At 33.3% G+C, this 17827-nt stretch overlaps 1 protein-coding gene and 1 pseudogene across 2 annotated transcripts; both read left to right on the top strand.

Moving 5' to 3' along the window:
• Positions 1–941: 941 nt before the first annotated feature.
• Positions 942–7180, top strand: LOC143551033 (kinesin-like protein KIN-12A; annotated as a pseudogene). The gene is made up of 15 exons (XR_013138430.1): positions 942–1344; positions 1595–1729; positions 1827–1910; positions 2016–2141; positions 2224–2283; positions 2366–2512; positions 2632–2727; positions 2807–2949; positions 3043–3192; positions 3511–3640; positions 3943–4693; positions 4787–4885; positions 5085–5237; positions 5983–6720; positions 6800–7180. The product of XR_013138430.1 is annotated as a kinesin-like protein KIN-12A (transcript).
• A 1747-nt stretch (positions 7181–8927) lies between these two features.
• LOC143551022 (2-isopropylmalate synthase A-like) lies at positions 8928–13833 on the top strand. Its single transcript, XM_077041557.1, has 11 exons — positions 8928–9013; positions 9825–9886; positions 10809–11340; positions 11731–11944; positions 12037–12117; positions 12367–12456; positions 12745–12831; positions 12929–13029; positions 13460–13493; positions 13589–13663; positions 13792–13833. Exons 1-11 carry the CDS (start codon positions 8928–8930, stop codon positions 13831–13833), a joined length of 1404 nt encoding a protein of 467 aa, XP_076897672.1.
• The last annotated feature ends 3994 nt before the right edge of the window (positions 13834–17827 follow it).

Raw genomic sequence — 17827 nt, 5'->3', positions numbered from 1 at the left:
GTGGGTCCTGCGGGAGCAGATGGCCTTTGCGCATACGTCCCTATTCAAGGTGAGTCTTGCGGGACCAACTGGTCTCTGCTGGGACCTACCTCTTCAGAATCCGAATATAATTTACTAAAGTTTGGTTGCGGGTGCATGTGTGTAGCGTGTGACATACAAACACATACAAGAAGTAACAAAATACGCAAGCTTGACAATAAAGGATACCACTTATCGAGCTTGGCTTTCATGCGTGGTTCACCAAAAATATCACAAACTAGTCATTGTAATTGAATAGATAAGAGGTTTAAACACCAAACATAACCAAAAAAAAAATGTTACAAACTTAAAACAAAACTTTCATAGAACATAGAACGCCCACATTCGATTAATGGCTCTAAGATCGTGTACAGTGGATGAAATATTTATAGAGGCGTTTTACGTCATGTGGCTCCAATCATTACCTCATTATTATTATGGAAGTCATTCGTAGGCGGAAGAAGACACAAAGCATACCGTTAGGCAAAATGCGCGTTAATAACCAAAATATTCTTGATAGAGACGTTCAGTTTACCTGCGCAAGGGGAGCACGTCAGAGCCTGACCGGTGAGAGGACGTCAGCGCGACGTTTTCTAACAGCCTCACACATGGCCACCGATTGCAGTGCCGATATTGAATGATCCAGACCGAGTTGACTGATTCTAAGGCCAGTGTTGCCCTATTCTGACCAAGTTAATCGAAGTATAAGTATGAGTTAACCAATTTTAACAAGCTGTAAATCCTTTTACTAAATTCTAAAAAATAACTCTAGAATCAAAAGCTTAAATACATTCTCATACCTATAGGGCTATAGATACACATAAAATTTGGTCAAACCCATAAACACCATCCATTTACTTTTTTTCACATATTATTTTAATATCTTCATATAAATTAATAACAATAATAATAATAATAATCTGAATTCAAAATAGAAATAACGTTAAAGAGCAAGCAAAGCAAGCTCCTTCCATTTCAAAACTCACTTCCAACGGCTACATTTCTAAACTCTCTCTCTGCACAATCATGAAGCATTTTATGCAACCCAGAACCGCCGGCATTCTGCGAGACCAACATTCACCCGATACGCACTCCCCGAACCCTCATTCAATGAAGCCCACCAGATCGGGCACTCGGAAACACAAACCCAGCAAAGAAAACGCTCCCCCGCCTTCCGATAACATTACCCCGGATTCAAAACCTTCTAGTTTCGGTAAACTTAAAGCCCCGCTCCCTCCGAGACCGCCGAACCCTCTCAAACGGAAGATTGGGACGGATTTTGGGTCTGAAAATGCCGGGTCTGGGTCCGCTGATTCGGGTGTTAAGGTACATTGTCTAAAAGATTTTAATTGAATTGAATTGATTTGGGGGGTTTTTGCTTAAATTGGGTTTTTACTCAAACCCTAACCCTAAAAACTGTTTTTTTTTTTAATTTGAATGTGGTGAGTTTAAAGTGGGTTTTTAGTTAAAATGCATATACTCAAACCCTAACTCTAAAAATTGTTTTTTTTATTTTCATTGTTTTATTTATTTATTTATTTTTTTAAGTTTAATTTGAATGTGGTAAGTTTATCAGGTTATAGTGAGGATGAGACCATTGAATAATAATGAAGAAGGAGGAACCATAATCCAGAAGACTACGGGTGATTCGTTGACGATGCTAGGGCACCAGTTTACCTTTGACCATGTTGCAGATGTGTCGTCGACTCAGGCAAGTTAATCTTTAATCATTGTTAGCTTTCATGTTACAGATTTTATGAAGTTTTCGTATAGTTTGTTAATGTTTGGTGTTCAAACGTGTGTTTCAGATTGATATATTCCAGCTTGTGGGAGCTCCTCTTGTTGAAAACTGTCTTGCGGGATTTAACAGCTCAATATTCGCGTATGGGCAGGTATAAATAAACGCACCTTTTAGTTTTACCGTCATTTTATATGGTTTTTGACTTCTTTTTGTTGCTATTTGTGTTTAATTAATATTTTTAATTTGATTTGTCTAGACTGGGAGTGGAAAGACCTACACAATATGGGGACCGGCGAATACAATGTTAGAAGAAACCTCAAATAGTAATGAACAAGGATTGACTTCCCGTGTATTTTCAAGATTATTTTCTCGCATGAATGAGGTGTCTTTTTAGTTTTTTAATATCTTTTTTGTTATTGTTTTAATTGTGAATTTGTCTCATGAGTTACTTATTTTTCTTGTAGGAGCAAAATAAACATGCTGACAAACAACTTACATATCACTGCCGGTGTTCTTTTCTTGAGGTAACAAGGATGGTCTTTTATAATCAATAACTGAACTTTATGCTGTCATTGTTGTATTGATACCAAAACGTATTATATACAGATCTATAATGAACAAATCACTGACTTGCTGAATCCATCTCAAAGAAATCTTCATCTAAGAGAGGATAATAAAACCGGGGTGTACGTTGAAAATTTGACTGAGGAAACTATTTGCAGTATGAAAGATGTGACTCAGCTCCTCAAAAAGGTATTGAATTGGTCAGCCAGATTCATATGTTTGACTATCACTTGCATTTGACTAATAGTCAAACAGAAGTATTGAACTCCGGTATAATATTTTTTTGATGATTCTTAACAAATATGCAGGGTTTATCAAACCGGAAGACTGGATCAACAAGTTTAAACTCTGAGAGTTCCCGCTCACATAGTGTGTTTACATGTGTTGTGGAGTCAAGTTGCAAGGTAATATATATTACAGAAGCTAATAAATATTATGGTTACCAAAATAATCTGACATTAGTTGAGTTTTCAATGCCATTAGAGTCTAGATGGTCTGAGATGCTTTAAAACGAGTAGAATGAATCTTGTTGACCTTGCGGGGTCAGAACGACAAAAGTCTACGGGTGCAGCAGGAGAGCGTTTGAAAGAAGCTGGTAATATTAACCGTTCACTTTCACAACTAGGGTAAGTCATTTTATTTTGTTACATATAAAAATGTTTTTTTTCCCTTTTTTTGTACATTTATAAAATATTTCTTTTTTGTTATTGGATTTGCAGAAACTTGATTAACATTTTAGCTGAAGTCTCGCAAACTGGAAAGCCAAGGCACATTCCTTACAGAGATTCCAAGTTGACATTTTTGTTGCAGGAATCCCTTGGTGGAAACGCCAAGCTGGCAATGATTTGTGCCATTTCTCCGGCTCAAAGGTAACTTTTTTTTGTAATGGGTTACATGGGTAAAAAAAGAACTAAAAAGGATCAAACGGTTTGACGAGCTAAAAGCTTAATACATAAAATCTCCTAAATCATTTTATTCATATATACAGATTGTTATTGTAATGTTATAATTTTTCATAATCATATATGGCATACTAAGTGTTTATAAACAGTTTAGGCGAAAACTTTTGGGGTCAAAGTCAAACCGGCCCCACCCGGCCTGTTCTAAAAGCTACCCATTTTGACCTGTTAACCTGCCCCTCCATTTTGCCCCACTTTTTTAACATGACTGTAAATTCTATGTTTCAGTTGTAAAAATGAGACGTTTAGCACGTTACGATTTGCCCAGAGAGCCAAGGCTATAAAAAACAAAGCAATCGTGAATGAGAAATTACAAAATGATGTCAACACATTGCGTGAAGTGATACGCCAACTAAAGGTACATTTTCTTAAATTTGAGATTTTCTTTTTTGCGCTTCAGCTACTAACTTTTGTGGACCAACTTTAGGCAATAAGATAGTAATTGATATTTTAAAGGTGAATATTATTGATTGTGAGGTTACAATATATACTAGAAATACAGGCAGAAATCAAGGATGTGATTTTGTACAATTAAATGAAATAATACTAATGCCTATAATAGAAACATGATTCTCTGCATAAGATATGCTTTAATATTAATTCAAATATTTAAATTAATAAATTTTTATCTTAAGTGTTAACACCAACAACATTTCACAGGATGAATTACAGCGAATGAAGTCAACTGGAAACCAAGTTGACCCGAACGCCGGGTGGAATGCCAGTAGAAGTATACATCTTTTGAAATTCAGTCTCAACCGTCCATTAATTCTACCTCATGTGGATGATGACGGGGATGCAGAAATGGAAATAGTTGAAGAAAGTGAACAAATTCAAGATGTGAATATGCAAGAAGATATATCAGATCAGAATCTTGAAAACAATGAAGATAATAAAGAATCTGTTAAGGAATGTGTTATTACTAATTTACCCCTGGAATCATCAGAACCATCCGCAGTCCTTAAGTCACCACCTTTAAGCGTTTCGCCTATACCTACTAACAGCAGCAGAAAAAGTTTAAAGACTTCTTCAATGTTAACCGCTTCTCAGAAGGACCATTTGGAGAAATCTCCTCCTAAATCGTTTAATGGCTGTTTGACTACCAGTCTTCAACGCGGTCTTGAAGTAATTAAAAAGAATAGAAAAAGTTCTGCTTTTACACAACCTTCATTCAGGTTTTCGTACAAGCCGTTAGACAGTAAGGCATTGGTGGTTAAAAAAAGATGTTGGTGTACAAGCTGTTAACGAGAATGAGTTAGAAGAAGAAAAGCATGTTGTGTATTTGTGTAGTAAATGCAACGGTTCGAGTTCTCAAGATGTGAAAGATGGAACCGATAGTTCAAACTTGCAGCTGGTTCCTGTTGGTGGCTCACAATTGGCTGATAATAATAATAAGCAATTGGTTCCCAAAGTATGTGTTTTTATTAACATAAAGTACTGGTTATGCTCGTTTGTTATATATGTTCGTTTTAACTAAAAGGTTAAAAATCTAATTATTCTGCAGGCAGTTGAGAAGGTGTTGACAGGAGCAATAAGGAGAGAGATGGCATTAGAAGAGCTCTGCACCCGACAAGACTCGGAAATAAACCAACTTAATCGCTTGGTATGTTTGTTTTCATATCCAAAAGGGGGTTGCGGCGCAGCTTGTTGCCCGCTTACCTGCCACTTCATTGTAAATCGTTTGGATGTTTCTATATGCTAATTATTCTAAAAAAAATAAAAAATTCATGTCTAAATACAAAAATAGTAATATATTTGAATTTTACTTTTCTGAATTCTAATCACACTAATTGTTACAACAGCTGCAACAATACAAACATGAACGAGAGTGCAATTTAATAATTGGGCAAATTCGGGATGATAAAATTGCTCGTCTTGAGAGCTTGATGGATGGTATTTTGACTGCCGAGGAGTTCAAAGATGATGAATTGGTTTCTTTGAAAAACGAGATTAAGGTACGGATTCCTTTTCTGTTTAGCTGTTTTGACAATGAACGTTGCATTAATGATCTGTAAAAGATGATTACAATAACAACTTAATTAATATAATAATAAAAACTCTTTTGTCGTGTAAATGAACTGAATGAATGTTGTTTATGTTCGTTTATATAAATGAATGAACATGAACTAAAAATTTGTTCATTTAGTAGAACGAACGAACAATAATAGCTGTTTTGACAATGAACGTTGCATTAATGATCTGTAAAAGATGATTACAATAACAACTTAATTAATATAATAATAAAAACTCTTTTGTCGTGTAAATGAACTGAATGAATGTTGTTTATGTTCGTTTATATAAATGAATGAACATGAACTAAAAATTTGTTCATTTAGTAGAACGAACGAACAATAATAACACATGTCTCATTCATTCATTTATGCCTGTGAATGTTCGTTTATGTTTGTTTATTTAAATTTGTTCGTTTACATTCATTTATGTTTGTTTAAGTTCGTTCGTTAATGTTCATTAAAGTTTCTTCACATTACTTTGAACTGGTTTTAGCTCGGTTATATGCTCAGTCATATTTGTAGTAAAATTCTTTTATGTACGGATATAACTAAACATGAACATGCTCGATTAATCATTTTCTTAAAGAACAATCACAAACATGCTCTGTTCATGTTTGTCAGTTTCGCTTACTTGTAAGTTTATGTGCCTTAAAAGTAAACTTTGGTTTGAAACTGTCTATTTTTACAGATTTTGAAGGAAAATTATGTGAACCATCCGGAAGTTTTAAGGACGGAAATAGAGTTTCAAAGATTTCAAGACGAATTAGAACGATACCAAAACTTCTTTGATTTAGGGGAAAGAGATGTGTTATTAGAAGAAATCCAAGATCTGAAAACTCAACTACAATTTTATATCGACTCTTCGTCCAAAAAAACCAATGTCTTGCAAATAACCTATCCATCTGACCCGAGCATGGGTCAACCTGAGTCAGCCGATCACAGATTTGAAGCCGAGAGCAAATGGGTCACTCTTGTACAAGATTTGGAACATCAACTACAAGAAAGTCAATATCTTATTGAAAAACAAAAACACGAACTTGAAACCGAGAGAAAATGTGCCAAAGAGTTAAAAGATGCAATGCAAATGGCCATGGAAGGACATGCAAAGATGCTTGAACAATATGCTGATTTGGAAGAAAAACATATTAATCTGCTTACAACGCAAAGGCGAATCGAAGACGGGATTATCGATGTTAAAAAAACAGCTGTTAAAGCTGGTGTTAAGGGGCCTGAATCTAAATTTATTAATGCACTTGCTGAAGAAATTTCGATTTTGAAGGCAGAAAATGAGAAAGAGAGACGTTATTATAGAGACGAGAGTAACGGGCTTAAAGCACAGTTAAAGGATACTGATGAAGCGGTTGTGGCTGCTGGTGAGCTACTTGTTAGACTTAAAGAAGCTGAAGACGCGGTTGCTGTTGCTGAGGTATTATAGTTATAGAAATTTTGAATTTATTTAAAAGATAGATCATTATTAAACTAACAATATACGCTTTAATATGTAGGCACGCGCAAGAGAAGCCGAACAAGAAAAGGAGAAAGCTTGCAAGGAGATAGAAATTTTGAAGAAAAAACACGAGAATCCGGTTTCTAACCAGTCACATGGTGACCTGCAATGGAAAAGTGGAAGTTACAATTTTTACAATGAAGATGGAGAGTTGAAAAAATTATCAGAACCATCTTCTTGGTTATCTGGCTATGATACATGCAACATATAATAAGGTGACAAGTTAGAGTTTTATGTGTTGTATTATTATTAATTGAATACTAGCAGTCTTGTATAGCCTTCAGGGTTGAGTCTTTTGGGGTGTTCTCACCATTTGTGAGGACAAAATCTATTGTGGTTAAGTTGTCCAACCTTTGTATTCCTAGTGAACTTTATGCATTAATCCAGTTCCTTTTCATTTGATCTCTTGCATGTTTATTGTATGCAAGAAATTAGACATCTTTTGACATATTACTTGCCCAAATTCTCTTTTACAAAGTATTACATGTGTCACACATATCCTTTTTTTATTTTAAAAAATGGATATATTGTCATCTTAAAAAACTAACCCACTTGAAAAATTTTGTTAATGTGAGTCAATCAAAATTAAACATGTTAATAATTATTTATGAGCATCTGCCCTACTTCTATTAATTACTGCTGATACCATCAAACCTGCACGCTACAAGATTCAAACTTTTTAAGTTAGGGGATTTCACAATTACCACCAAAATAGCCCATGGGGACATAGTAATAAATAAGTATATTACATAAACGGATAAACCATTCATGTAATTTACCTTCACATGTATATATGCAATTTACGTTTATGGCTTTTAGAACTCCTTTCATGTTAACATATAAAATCTAACAATGTGTTACTAAAACCTGTGCATTGTGATGGGGACGTAGTGGGAAGAACGTTGATACGTTATGATAGAAAACTCAAAATTAAAGTCATAATATTGTCAAAATAATATTTAAAAGAATCATGATTACTTTTTTTGTTCTTATAATAAAATAGAAAAAATCATATTTTTTTAAAAGAACCTTGGATAAAATTTTTTATTGGAATGATGCTAATTATTATTCTTATTAAAATATGTTATTATTAGTTTATTTAATAATCAAAGTTAATTATTCTTATTAAATACTTAATTCAACTTTTTAAATAATTTAACCAAATTGTATAATTTAGGGGACTTAATAAACGCGACGACATTAAAATGCAAACTTCAAAAATAAGTTGCATAGAACAAGAATTGAACTCATGTAGCTTTCTCTAAGGCTTTAACAACATCACACCTAACTTTTTCACCAACTTAATTTTAAGTTATTATTCAGTTTTCACATGTATATTATATGGTTGATTATGAGATTAATAAAAGCGCTGCTATTTAAATGTTATCAACTTATTTATAACAATGTGTCTAAACCAATTAAAACAGTGCACGTAACGCACACCAATGCATTAAGTTACGTATGTCTACGTATGAACGAATTGTGTAATTATAATGGTGCATCTCATATGAAGCTGAAAACTATTTTTATTTCACGAACGTATTTACACTAGCATTAAATTACATGTGTAGAAAAATGAATATGAATATTATCAGGAAAATCATTTTTTATGGCTTTTATTGTTATAAAATAACAACATATATATTATACTTCTATTTATAACTTTAGCAACATATTAAATGTGTCGTGTACTACCTGACTTTATGCTTGCGTAATTATATATATTTGGAGTACTACAATTTTCAACATATGCTTTGCTATACTTTTTTTAGCTGCGAATTTTATCATTCGGAAGATTTGAATTCAAGACCTCTTAATCATTTAGCATTTTAAATACTTTGTCATTGTCATAGGCCATCAACTTCATTGGTTGCTTTATCGTACTTAATCACACATATATGTTTTTCACCGAAAGTAATATATCAAGAGTGCTCAACTCAGACATAAATAAGATATAAATGGTCTATGAACTTGGATATAATTGAAAGTATTAAAAGGGCTACCTAATACCATTAGATGTCTGGATTTTAAGATTTATGAATACAATATGAACACAAGACTAACGCTCTCGTCTCAGTATTCCATCAATTAAGACATTATGACGGGATCAATATTTCTCAATTAGAATGGCATCATATTCTTCACCAAAGATTTCAATTCTTACAAGTATTCCTAGCTTAATTTCTAATTTTATGATTGTGATTGATTCTGTGTAATTAGAGTTTATGTAATTGTTTATTTTATAGATATAATGAACAAAAAGATATTAAATCTAAAAGACCCGTAATTTTCTCTCTCTATTCTTAAAATAAAAACTAAGGTTTGAATCCAATAACTCTATGTTTCATATTATGAACTCGAATGTTGGTACTTTTGAGGATAGTCGGGGAAATAGGTGGGCAAATAAACCGGTTAATTAAGCCGCCATGAAAATTTAACCGAAGCTAAACTGGTTTGAAATTGATTATGTAAATTCGGCTTGGAACCGACTAAAACCGTAGGTCCGGAACCGATTTGTAATTTTCTCCACAAAAACTGGTTAACCCGCTAAAAACAGGTCAAAACCCGAACCGAAACCGATCATAACCCAAACCGATCGTAACCTGGTCAAGAAATCGATTTCAACATAAACCGAAACCGATTATAAAATGGTTTTCGCTTTTGTTGACTAAACTGAACCGGTTTAAACCTAAACCGGTTTTAAGTTTTAAACCGGTTTGTACACCTTTATTCGGGTATGTAGTATGTTCTTTAGTTGGGGCCCACGCTTTCTATAAAATCAACCTACCTTCGGCTTTCCTCAAAGTCTTTCTTAATTCTTTTTCCTACTTTTTGCATTAAAGCCTCTTTTATATTTTTTAACTTTTTTTTCCACGTCATTAACGTTACTTTCCATCTATTTGCTTGTGTGTTGTCTTGACTCGTTTGGTTAAGTTATTTTCTTTTTTACGATAACTTCTTATAATTTTTGGCCTATTCAATTTTTACTGACTTATATTTTTCTAATGACGATGTATATGAAGTACAATATCGTGTTTTATATCTGGCCCAATCCAACTAAGGCAACACAAAAGTTCAAACTTTTGTTTGTTAGCGATCTAAGCACCGGAAAATAACCCATAATTAAGAAAAAAAAATCCTGGCTCCGACATGGTTACAAGAACGAAAGTAGATACATTAATTACATGAAGCGATCCTTTCAGTCACCTACATTTTAAAAGCCTTTTGAGAATTAAAGGTACGATAAAGGACAACGTAAATGTGATAAACATGATGAATAGAAGTTGTGGAGACGTTTTAAGATGTTATATGCATCATGTGGACTGAAATCATTGAGAGACTCTTAACAGAAATATATTGCTACTTTCGAAAATTAAAGTTCGATCCTTTATGACTCCTTCGAAGATTTATTTTATATCTATCTGGACTTAGATGTTTTCTTGGCAAACTGTTTCATGTTGGGACGGGGTGTTACACGTTATGCAGAGTCTCATTGTATGGTTTTACGCGTTGTGTTGTCATTTCATGTAACACTTAAAGTGTTTGTTTAAAGTTCTTGCTTTGCTTTTCCTCACTTGTCCTAGTCATGCAATCGTACGTTGTTTGTTTGGAAGTCATGAGCTTTTCCAAAGGACAAACGTAGCTAGGTTTAACGTGACATTAAGGTGTGTTAATGTGAGCAATGACGGATCTAGAAGAAAATTCAGTAGTATCCCAAAAAAATTATTTCTTTGAACATAGGGATCTCCTAATTTTTGCTCATGGAATACATAACATGGAAAAGAAAAAAAAATACACTAATATTGCACTTCGTAGTGAAAGTTGAGGGCTAGAGGATATCCTGAGTACCACATGGATATATACCCTCTAGATCCGTCTTGTGAGAAAATATAAAAGTGTTTGTATATATATAATCATGCCCCCTCTCATTAAACCTCATCCCTCTCCTAGAATCATGGCTAGTCATTGTGGCATGCCCCTAATCTCCTCACGTCGACCGCCACCACCGATTAATATGGTTTTCAATTCGGCTCGTCGTCCTAACTACATCCCTAACCGCATCTCTGACCCTAAATACATTCGCATTCTCGATACAACTCTTCGTGATGGGGAACAATCATCAGGGGTTGCATTAACACCAAAAGAAAAACTAGATATCGCTCGTCAACTTGCCAAATTGGGTGTAGATGTTATTGAAGCAGGGTTCCCCGTAGCATCCAAATCCGAGGCAGAAGCGGTTAAGTTGATAGCACAAGAAGTTGGAAATACGAGCATTACCGACAACAACTTCGGTGATCATGTGCCTGTGATTTACTGTGTAGCAAGGTGCACCAAGAAGGACATAGACATTGCATGGGGGGCTGTGAAATATGCAAAGTATCCAAGAATAATGATGTTTATAGCAACAAGTGAAATTCATATGAAGTATAAGCTCAATATGACCAAAGTTGAAGTGCTTGAAAAGGCTAAATGTATGGTGCAATATGCCAAGAGTTTAGGGTGTCATGACATTCAATTTTGCATTGAAGATGCTACAAGGTACGCACATTATTATTTTTAACTTCACTTATTTTTATTTTCATTTACTATAGTAATTCGTACTGAGATTCAATTAAATTTACTTAATAATTTAAATTGTGTTTCATTTATCAATAATAATTCATACTGACAATTTAATCAGTCACTCTTAGCTTTCAGTTTCGTTGAATTATACAACTCACGCAATAATCATAGATTTACACTTCATTTACGCAATAATCATAGATTTACACTTCACTTACACTTGATTTCAACACAATTTTGCTCATAAGAATGATTACAAACGAATCTAAGTGGGTTAGCCTTGACAACGAAAGTGAAAGTTTAGTGTGTCATTGGTTAGCTTATGCATGAGATTCATGAGATTCTTGGCTAAACTTTTATTGGCAGATCTGAAAAAGAATTTTTGTATGAGGTCCTTGGCGAGGTTATTAATGCAGGTGCAACAACTGTTGCCATTGGGGACACTGTCGGCTACAACTTGCCAGACGAGTTTGGGCAACTCATTGCTAACATAAGAGCCAATACCCCTAGGATTGAGGATGTTATTGTTTCTACTCACTGTCATAACGATCTTGGACTTGCTACCGCGAATACTTTACTCGTAATATATTGCTTGCGTGCATGCATCTGTGTTATTAATTTTCTAGCCATTAATTGTGTTCTAGTAACGTATGTGCCTCTTATCAATTCCAGGGGGCTTCTTGTGGTGCAAGGCAATTAGAAGTAACAATCAACGGAATCGGAGAGAGAGCCGGTAATGCTTCTTTGGAAGAGGTGGGTCGATCGGTCTAGCTAAGTAATATTCTTGTTCTTCATTGATAATTTAAAACTATTAGATATAATATATAAGCTAATGTTTATTTAACAATCTTTAGCCTAACTAGAAGATATGATTCAGTTAATTAGGTAAAACTATAATTATCCTCATTGTGATTAATTAAATAGTTAACAAATAATAAGCAATATTAAACCATACATTATTTTATAAAAACTATACTAACCTTGTTAAGTGTATATGTATAGGTAGTGATGGCTGTAAAATGTAAAAGAGAGTTATTGGATCACCTCTACACGGGAATAAACACAAAACACATCAACATAGCTAGCAAAATGGTATGTGTGTGGTGACGAATTTATAAGAAAAATTCAGGGGTATCCTAAAAGGTTTTTTGGACCTCAGGGTATCACAACATATTCTCATGAGGGTATATATCCGAATACATAAAATGAAGAAGAAAAAAATCTGCAACAATTTTACACTTAGTCATTAAAGTTGAGAGGTATCCGGACATACCCTGGGCACCCCCTAGATCCGCCCCAATGTGTATATATTGTCTAGTTGTGTATGTGTCAACATTAATAAACTATATCTTTGTGCCTTTGGTTATTATAATTACTTAGGTGGAAGAGTACACTGGGATGCAGGTGCAACCACATAAGGCTATTGTCGGTGCTAATGCTTTTGCTCATCAAAGTGGGATCCATCAGGTGTTTTTCTTTGGTCATTCACAATTCAAATAAGCCTCAAGCCCTCAATTATTTGTATAACTAATCACCCATGCATCATGATTTACAGTGTATATAGGATGGTGTCTTAAAGAACAAAAGCACCTATGAATTCATTTCTCCTGAAGATATTGGACTTCACCGGTCTAACGAGTTCGGACTTACACTCGGAAAACTTAGGTTATAATTTGAACATTGCATTTTAACATATTTATGTAGTTCCAAACTTTCTTAAACTGAAAAAACTAATATATATTTATTTCTTTTTTCTCTTTCACACTAAAACCTTCTCATTTGATGCCTCCCATAGGGTATACATGTATGAAATACATACACATAGGTGTTTGTTCATTGGCGAACCACAAACGAGTACAGAAAACCGGAAGCTTTACTTTACATAAAAAATCATAAAACTAAAATTATCTATACATGTACAAGACTCATTTTTACACGATTTTCTCAATGCTTCTGCATAAAGAAACATAGAAGCCATTTTGATACAACTAATATGAATTTGTATTATGATCCTATTCTTAATGCTAGCACTTGCCTTAATTTATTTAATATTCTAAATTTCTAATTTCACACATATATTGTTATATGCATGCAGTGGAAGCCATGCTTTAAAAATGAAACTCTTTGAGGTAGTATGCAATGCTCGACTCATTTTGATCCATCAGCTACACCTACATTAAGTTTTAATGTTTCTTTTATTTTATTTATTTGTTTTTGGCTGTAGCTTGGTTATAACTATGACGGGAAGGAACTTAGCGATATCTTTGTACGCTTTAAATTATTAGCCGAAACAAACAAGGTAATCACAATTTTTTTATAGTGGTCAATATTGCTTGTTTAACCATGTATAACTAACTACCTTTAACATCCATGCAAGAGTTTAAGGCATCCACTTATTGGGTCCTTAATTTATACATGTCTTTGCAGGTTATCACTGATGATGATCTAAAAGCGTTGGTGTCAAGCTAAGATAATCGGGGGTAAGAAATGTACGTCTCTCTAAGCCTAGAAGAATAGATGCCTAAGTAAGCCGGTCGAGTTCTTTGACATTTTTGTTCTTTTTTTATAAATTTGTATTTGATATTGAGACCACTAGCAAACCATCTTTATTTAACATTTTTATCTAATTGTCTTCATGGATCATAAAGGCCCGTTCAATCTCTCCTCCGGGTTAAGCATGCGACCACACTTCCTTATTAATTATATCGAATGTAATTAGTCGGCAACTTAATTAAGTTAACAAGGGCAAAATGGTTTTGTTGATGCTTCTGTTTACTCAAATGGTTTTTTTTCAGCCAATGAGCTTTAAGCTCTAACTAACGTTGGATGAAACATGAATATTTAGATTGGAGTCTGCAAAGTCTAAAGTTTGAATCTGATCCTAACATGATTTTACTATAGTGGGGCTTGAGTTGGGGTGGAAAAAAAGGGGGGGGGGGGGGGGAGGTCAAGAGATGGTGGGCTTACGCTAGTTACACCACACTAACTCCCTTCACGGACGTATGAGGTTGCTTTTTGTCATTAACATATAAAAAGGGTGGAGGTGTTCTCACCATTTGTGAGGACCAGTCTATAGTGGTTAACTTGTCCAACCTTTGTATTCCTAGTGAACTTTATGCATTATTCCCAATTCCTTTTTATATTTTCTCTCTTACATGGTTAATTGGTTATTGTATGTAATAAATCTTTTACAAATGTGTCACGTATATCCTTTTTTCTTTAAATAAATGTAAATATTGTCATCTTAAAAATTTATCCACTTGATAAGTTTTTTTCAACATGAGTTGATCAATCATGTCACTATTTTTTTATGAACGACATCCACTATACTCCTATTAAATACTGCTATTATCACCAAACCTGAACACTACAGGATTCGAACACTTGTTTAAGTCAGGAAGTTTTACCATTACCACTAAAATATCCCCATGGGACACAAGTATACAAAACGGACCATGCATATTAGAGAAATGATAATACTTAGTACTATAAGTATAGCGCTGACCACATTCATGTCATTCACCTTTACATTTATATGCAATTTGCTATGGCTTTTAGAACTCATAACATTTTAACATATTAATTATCTAACAAGGTGTTATTAAAAACCCGTGTTGTGGTCGGGAGGCGTTGAGAATTTGGCCGGTAATGGTTTGATTCGTTATGTATGATCGGTAGAGTACCTATGTACACAATAGCAACCGAAAAAGAAAGCTTAAAACATAAAGGCGTGATATATAATCAAAATGATATTAAAATAAATTGTGATATAAAACCTTGACAAACACTGTATTTATTTATTTTTTTGTCCTTTTTAATAAATAGAAAAGAAAATCATACATTTTTTTTAAAAGAATCACGGATAAAAATATTTTGAAGGCCTAAAGCAAAGTAAGCTCCACGGGCCCTTGTCAAAAAAGTGACTAGCATTGTCGCCTTTTATATCTGACATGATGGAACTTATAAACACCTAATAAATTATAAACTAGATGGTTGTTTCTAGTAAAAAAAATTGGTTCTCACATAAATCATGGCCATATTGTGTATGAACAAAATTTAAAAAATAGAGAAAAAAAGCGTAACTTGGCACCCAATAAAATCATCCAAAATATAATAACATCGCATTTATAATAGATGAAGAGTACGATAAAGTTGTGAATATTTATTTGCTCAATATTATCATGTACGAGGAAACTTGATATACAAGGACTTTTACTTTTCCTTATTTAAATCACCCAACCTAAATATGTCATAGTTCAAGATTTTATAATTGAGTGTGCTGTATGTGGGTATTCTCCAACGATAGATACATTTTATTACTTACTATTTTTCATAAAGACTGAGAATCGTAAAAATATTGACCGATAACAAACTTTAATACTTGAGTAAAATTTAATAACTATAATATGATATAATAATAAAATTATTATCTAGCGAGACCACTTAAAAAGGAAAAAAAGGATTGGAGTTCGGAACGACTAAGTTATTTGGTGTAGAGATTCATCGGGTGTATTTACGGTCCGGAACGCTAAAGATTATTGTAATATATATTAAAGGAAACCTATATGCTACAGTTTAATGTTAACTTTTATATTTTTCATCCCTTAGGATTTGAGCAATGCATTTTTTGTTCTTTCCAAAGCATAGAAAGAGAAATGATGTATTAGGTCCATGCAGTTTTAGGTAAGTTTTTTTTTTCTTTTTGCTTTACGATATGTTTGCTTTTTTAACAACTTTGGATAGAAATTTTTTTTTCCTTTGTAGTTAATAATTGCTAATTTGTTAAAAAATTAAGTTGTTTGATAATATATAATAAACAAAGCATTATCTACAAGTCATAATAAAGACGTTAAAATATCAGAATTATAATATAAGAAAATTATCATAAGCAGGGTGTCGCAAATGAGCTTTTAGAATACTTTCTTTTATTTTTTTTAAAATGTGCTTTTTATATATTTATTTTTTGGATTAAGTTTTGATATTATTACGAACCTTACCGACACCGATCAAATTGATGTTGACTAGGGACACAATGCCGGTGTTTTACCGATTTATATTGTTTTAAATATGTTCATATACGAATTTAACTTTTGACGTTAGTTATGCTACCGTAACAAACCTAATCGATACCTACATCAACTAACCATCGCAACGTTCAGATTTTACCAACGCATGTTAACCTAATCGATACCTACATCAACTACCATAACCAAGGGTTTTACACTTTTACCTAGTTATTATAATAAACAAAATTCATATTTTGCCAGGTGTCCTTTTATATACCTTCTTCCCGCCTAACCTATAGTCTTCTTCTTCTTCCAGTTGTAAACTTGTAATTGCTAACCCACTTCCTCTTCATATCACTCGCAACCACCACACACACCATCAATTAGGGTTTTGAGAGTTGTTTACCGTTCAACTGCTCAGGGTTTTCAAATCGCACAATCAACTTCTTTTATCTTGATTCTCAACGAGGTATATCTTTGATTTATCATCAATTAGGGTTTTAAATTGCGAATCAAGAAACTAAACAATGTGTTTGTCGATTCTTTGTTGTTGATTATTCACAATTCTTGTTCGATATTGAAGAGGTAGGTTCCTTAATCTGTCGGGGTCACTTAGTGTTTCTTCAGATATATTGTTCACCTGTCATGTGTTGATGATTATTTATTATAATTGCTTATTGTTTAGGATTCAATCAAAGATATTAATTCCAAAATTGAAATCTTGACTGGAATTAATCTTGATTTTGACTGTGTTTGACCATTGGTGTGGAATTACTGTTTATTGTTTAGGTCTATCAATTAAAGATATTAATTCCAAAATATGAAACTTTGACTGGAATTAATTTTGACTTTGACTGTATGATATGGTATTATAATCAAATTCTGAATTAACTATTCATTGTTTAAGATTTATCAATTACAGATCCTAATTCTAAAATATGAAAACTTGACTGGATTTTACTTTGACTGTGTTTGACTATTCCTAATTCCAAAATATGAAAATTTGACTGGAATTAACTTTGACTTTGACTGTGTTTGACTATTGGTGTGGAATGAATTGTTTATTGTGTAAGATTTATTAATCACAGATCCTAATTCCAAAAATGGGTTTGACTGCTTGATTATATGATTTATGCCTTAACTGTATTTGACTATTGGTGTGAAATTAACTGTTTATTATTTAAGTTTTAATCATAGATCATCCTGAACTACTGTTAGTTATATTTAGATCGAATTTTCTATTTCAATAGTTTCCTAAAATGTTGTAACTAGTTTCTATTTGACAGTATTGTGATCTGTAAATCATTTTGTTGCCTTTTCACACCTAAATTCAAAAATTAATTTGATTGGAATGCTTTGTTTTAGCAGATGGAAGAGGACCTACCAGATACGTATGAATCCATTCTCTTAAAAAATCAACAATCCCTTAGAGATCTCCAAATATACAGAAAACAACT

This window comes from Bidens hawaiensis, unplaced genomic scaffold (assembly GCF_021521415.1).
Source record: "Bidens hawaiensis isolate Kalapana, Puna unplaced genomic scaffold, B.hawaiensis_p1.1 tig00016232_1, whole genome shotgun sequence".
Classification (NCBI taxonomy): domain Eukaryota; kingdom Viridiplantae; phylum Streptophyta; class Magnoliopsida; order Asterales; family Asteraceae; genus Bidens; species Bidens hawaiensis.
The sequence above is the reverse complement of the archived record's forward strand: the minus strand, read 5'-3'. Positions and strand labels throughout refer to the sequence as shown.

What these genes read in the sequence shown, in the direction of transcription:
- LOC143551022 (XM_077041557.1), top strand. Translation starts at nt 8,928, where the DNA reads ATGGCATCATATTCTTCACCAAAGATTTCAATTCTTACAAGTATTCCT. An exon ending in ATGATTGTGATTGATTCTGT is followed by an intron (nt 9,014 to 9,824) that starts GTAATTAGAGTT and finishes ATGTATATGAAG; the next exon opens with TACAATATCGTGTTTTATAT. An exon ending in CTACCGCGAATACTTTACTC is followed by an intron (nt 11,945 to 12,036) that starts GTAATATATTGC and finishes TATCAATTCCAG; the next exon opens with GGGGCTTCTTGTGGTGCAAG.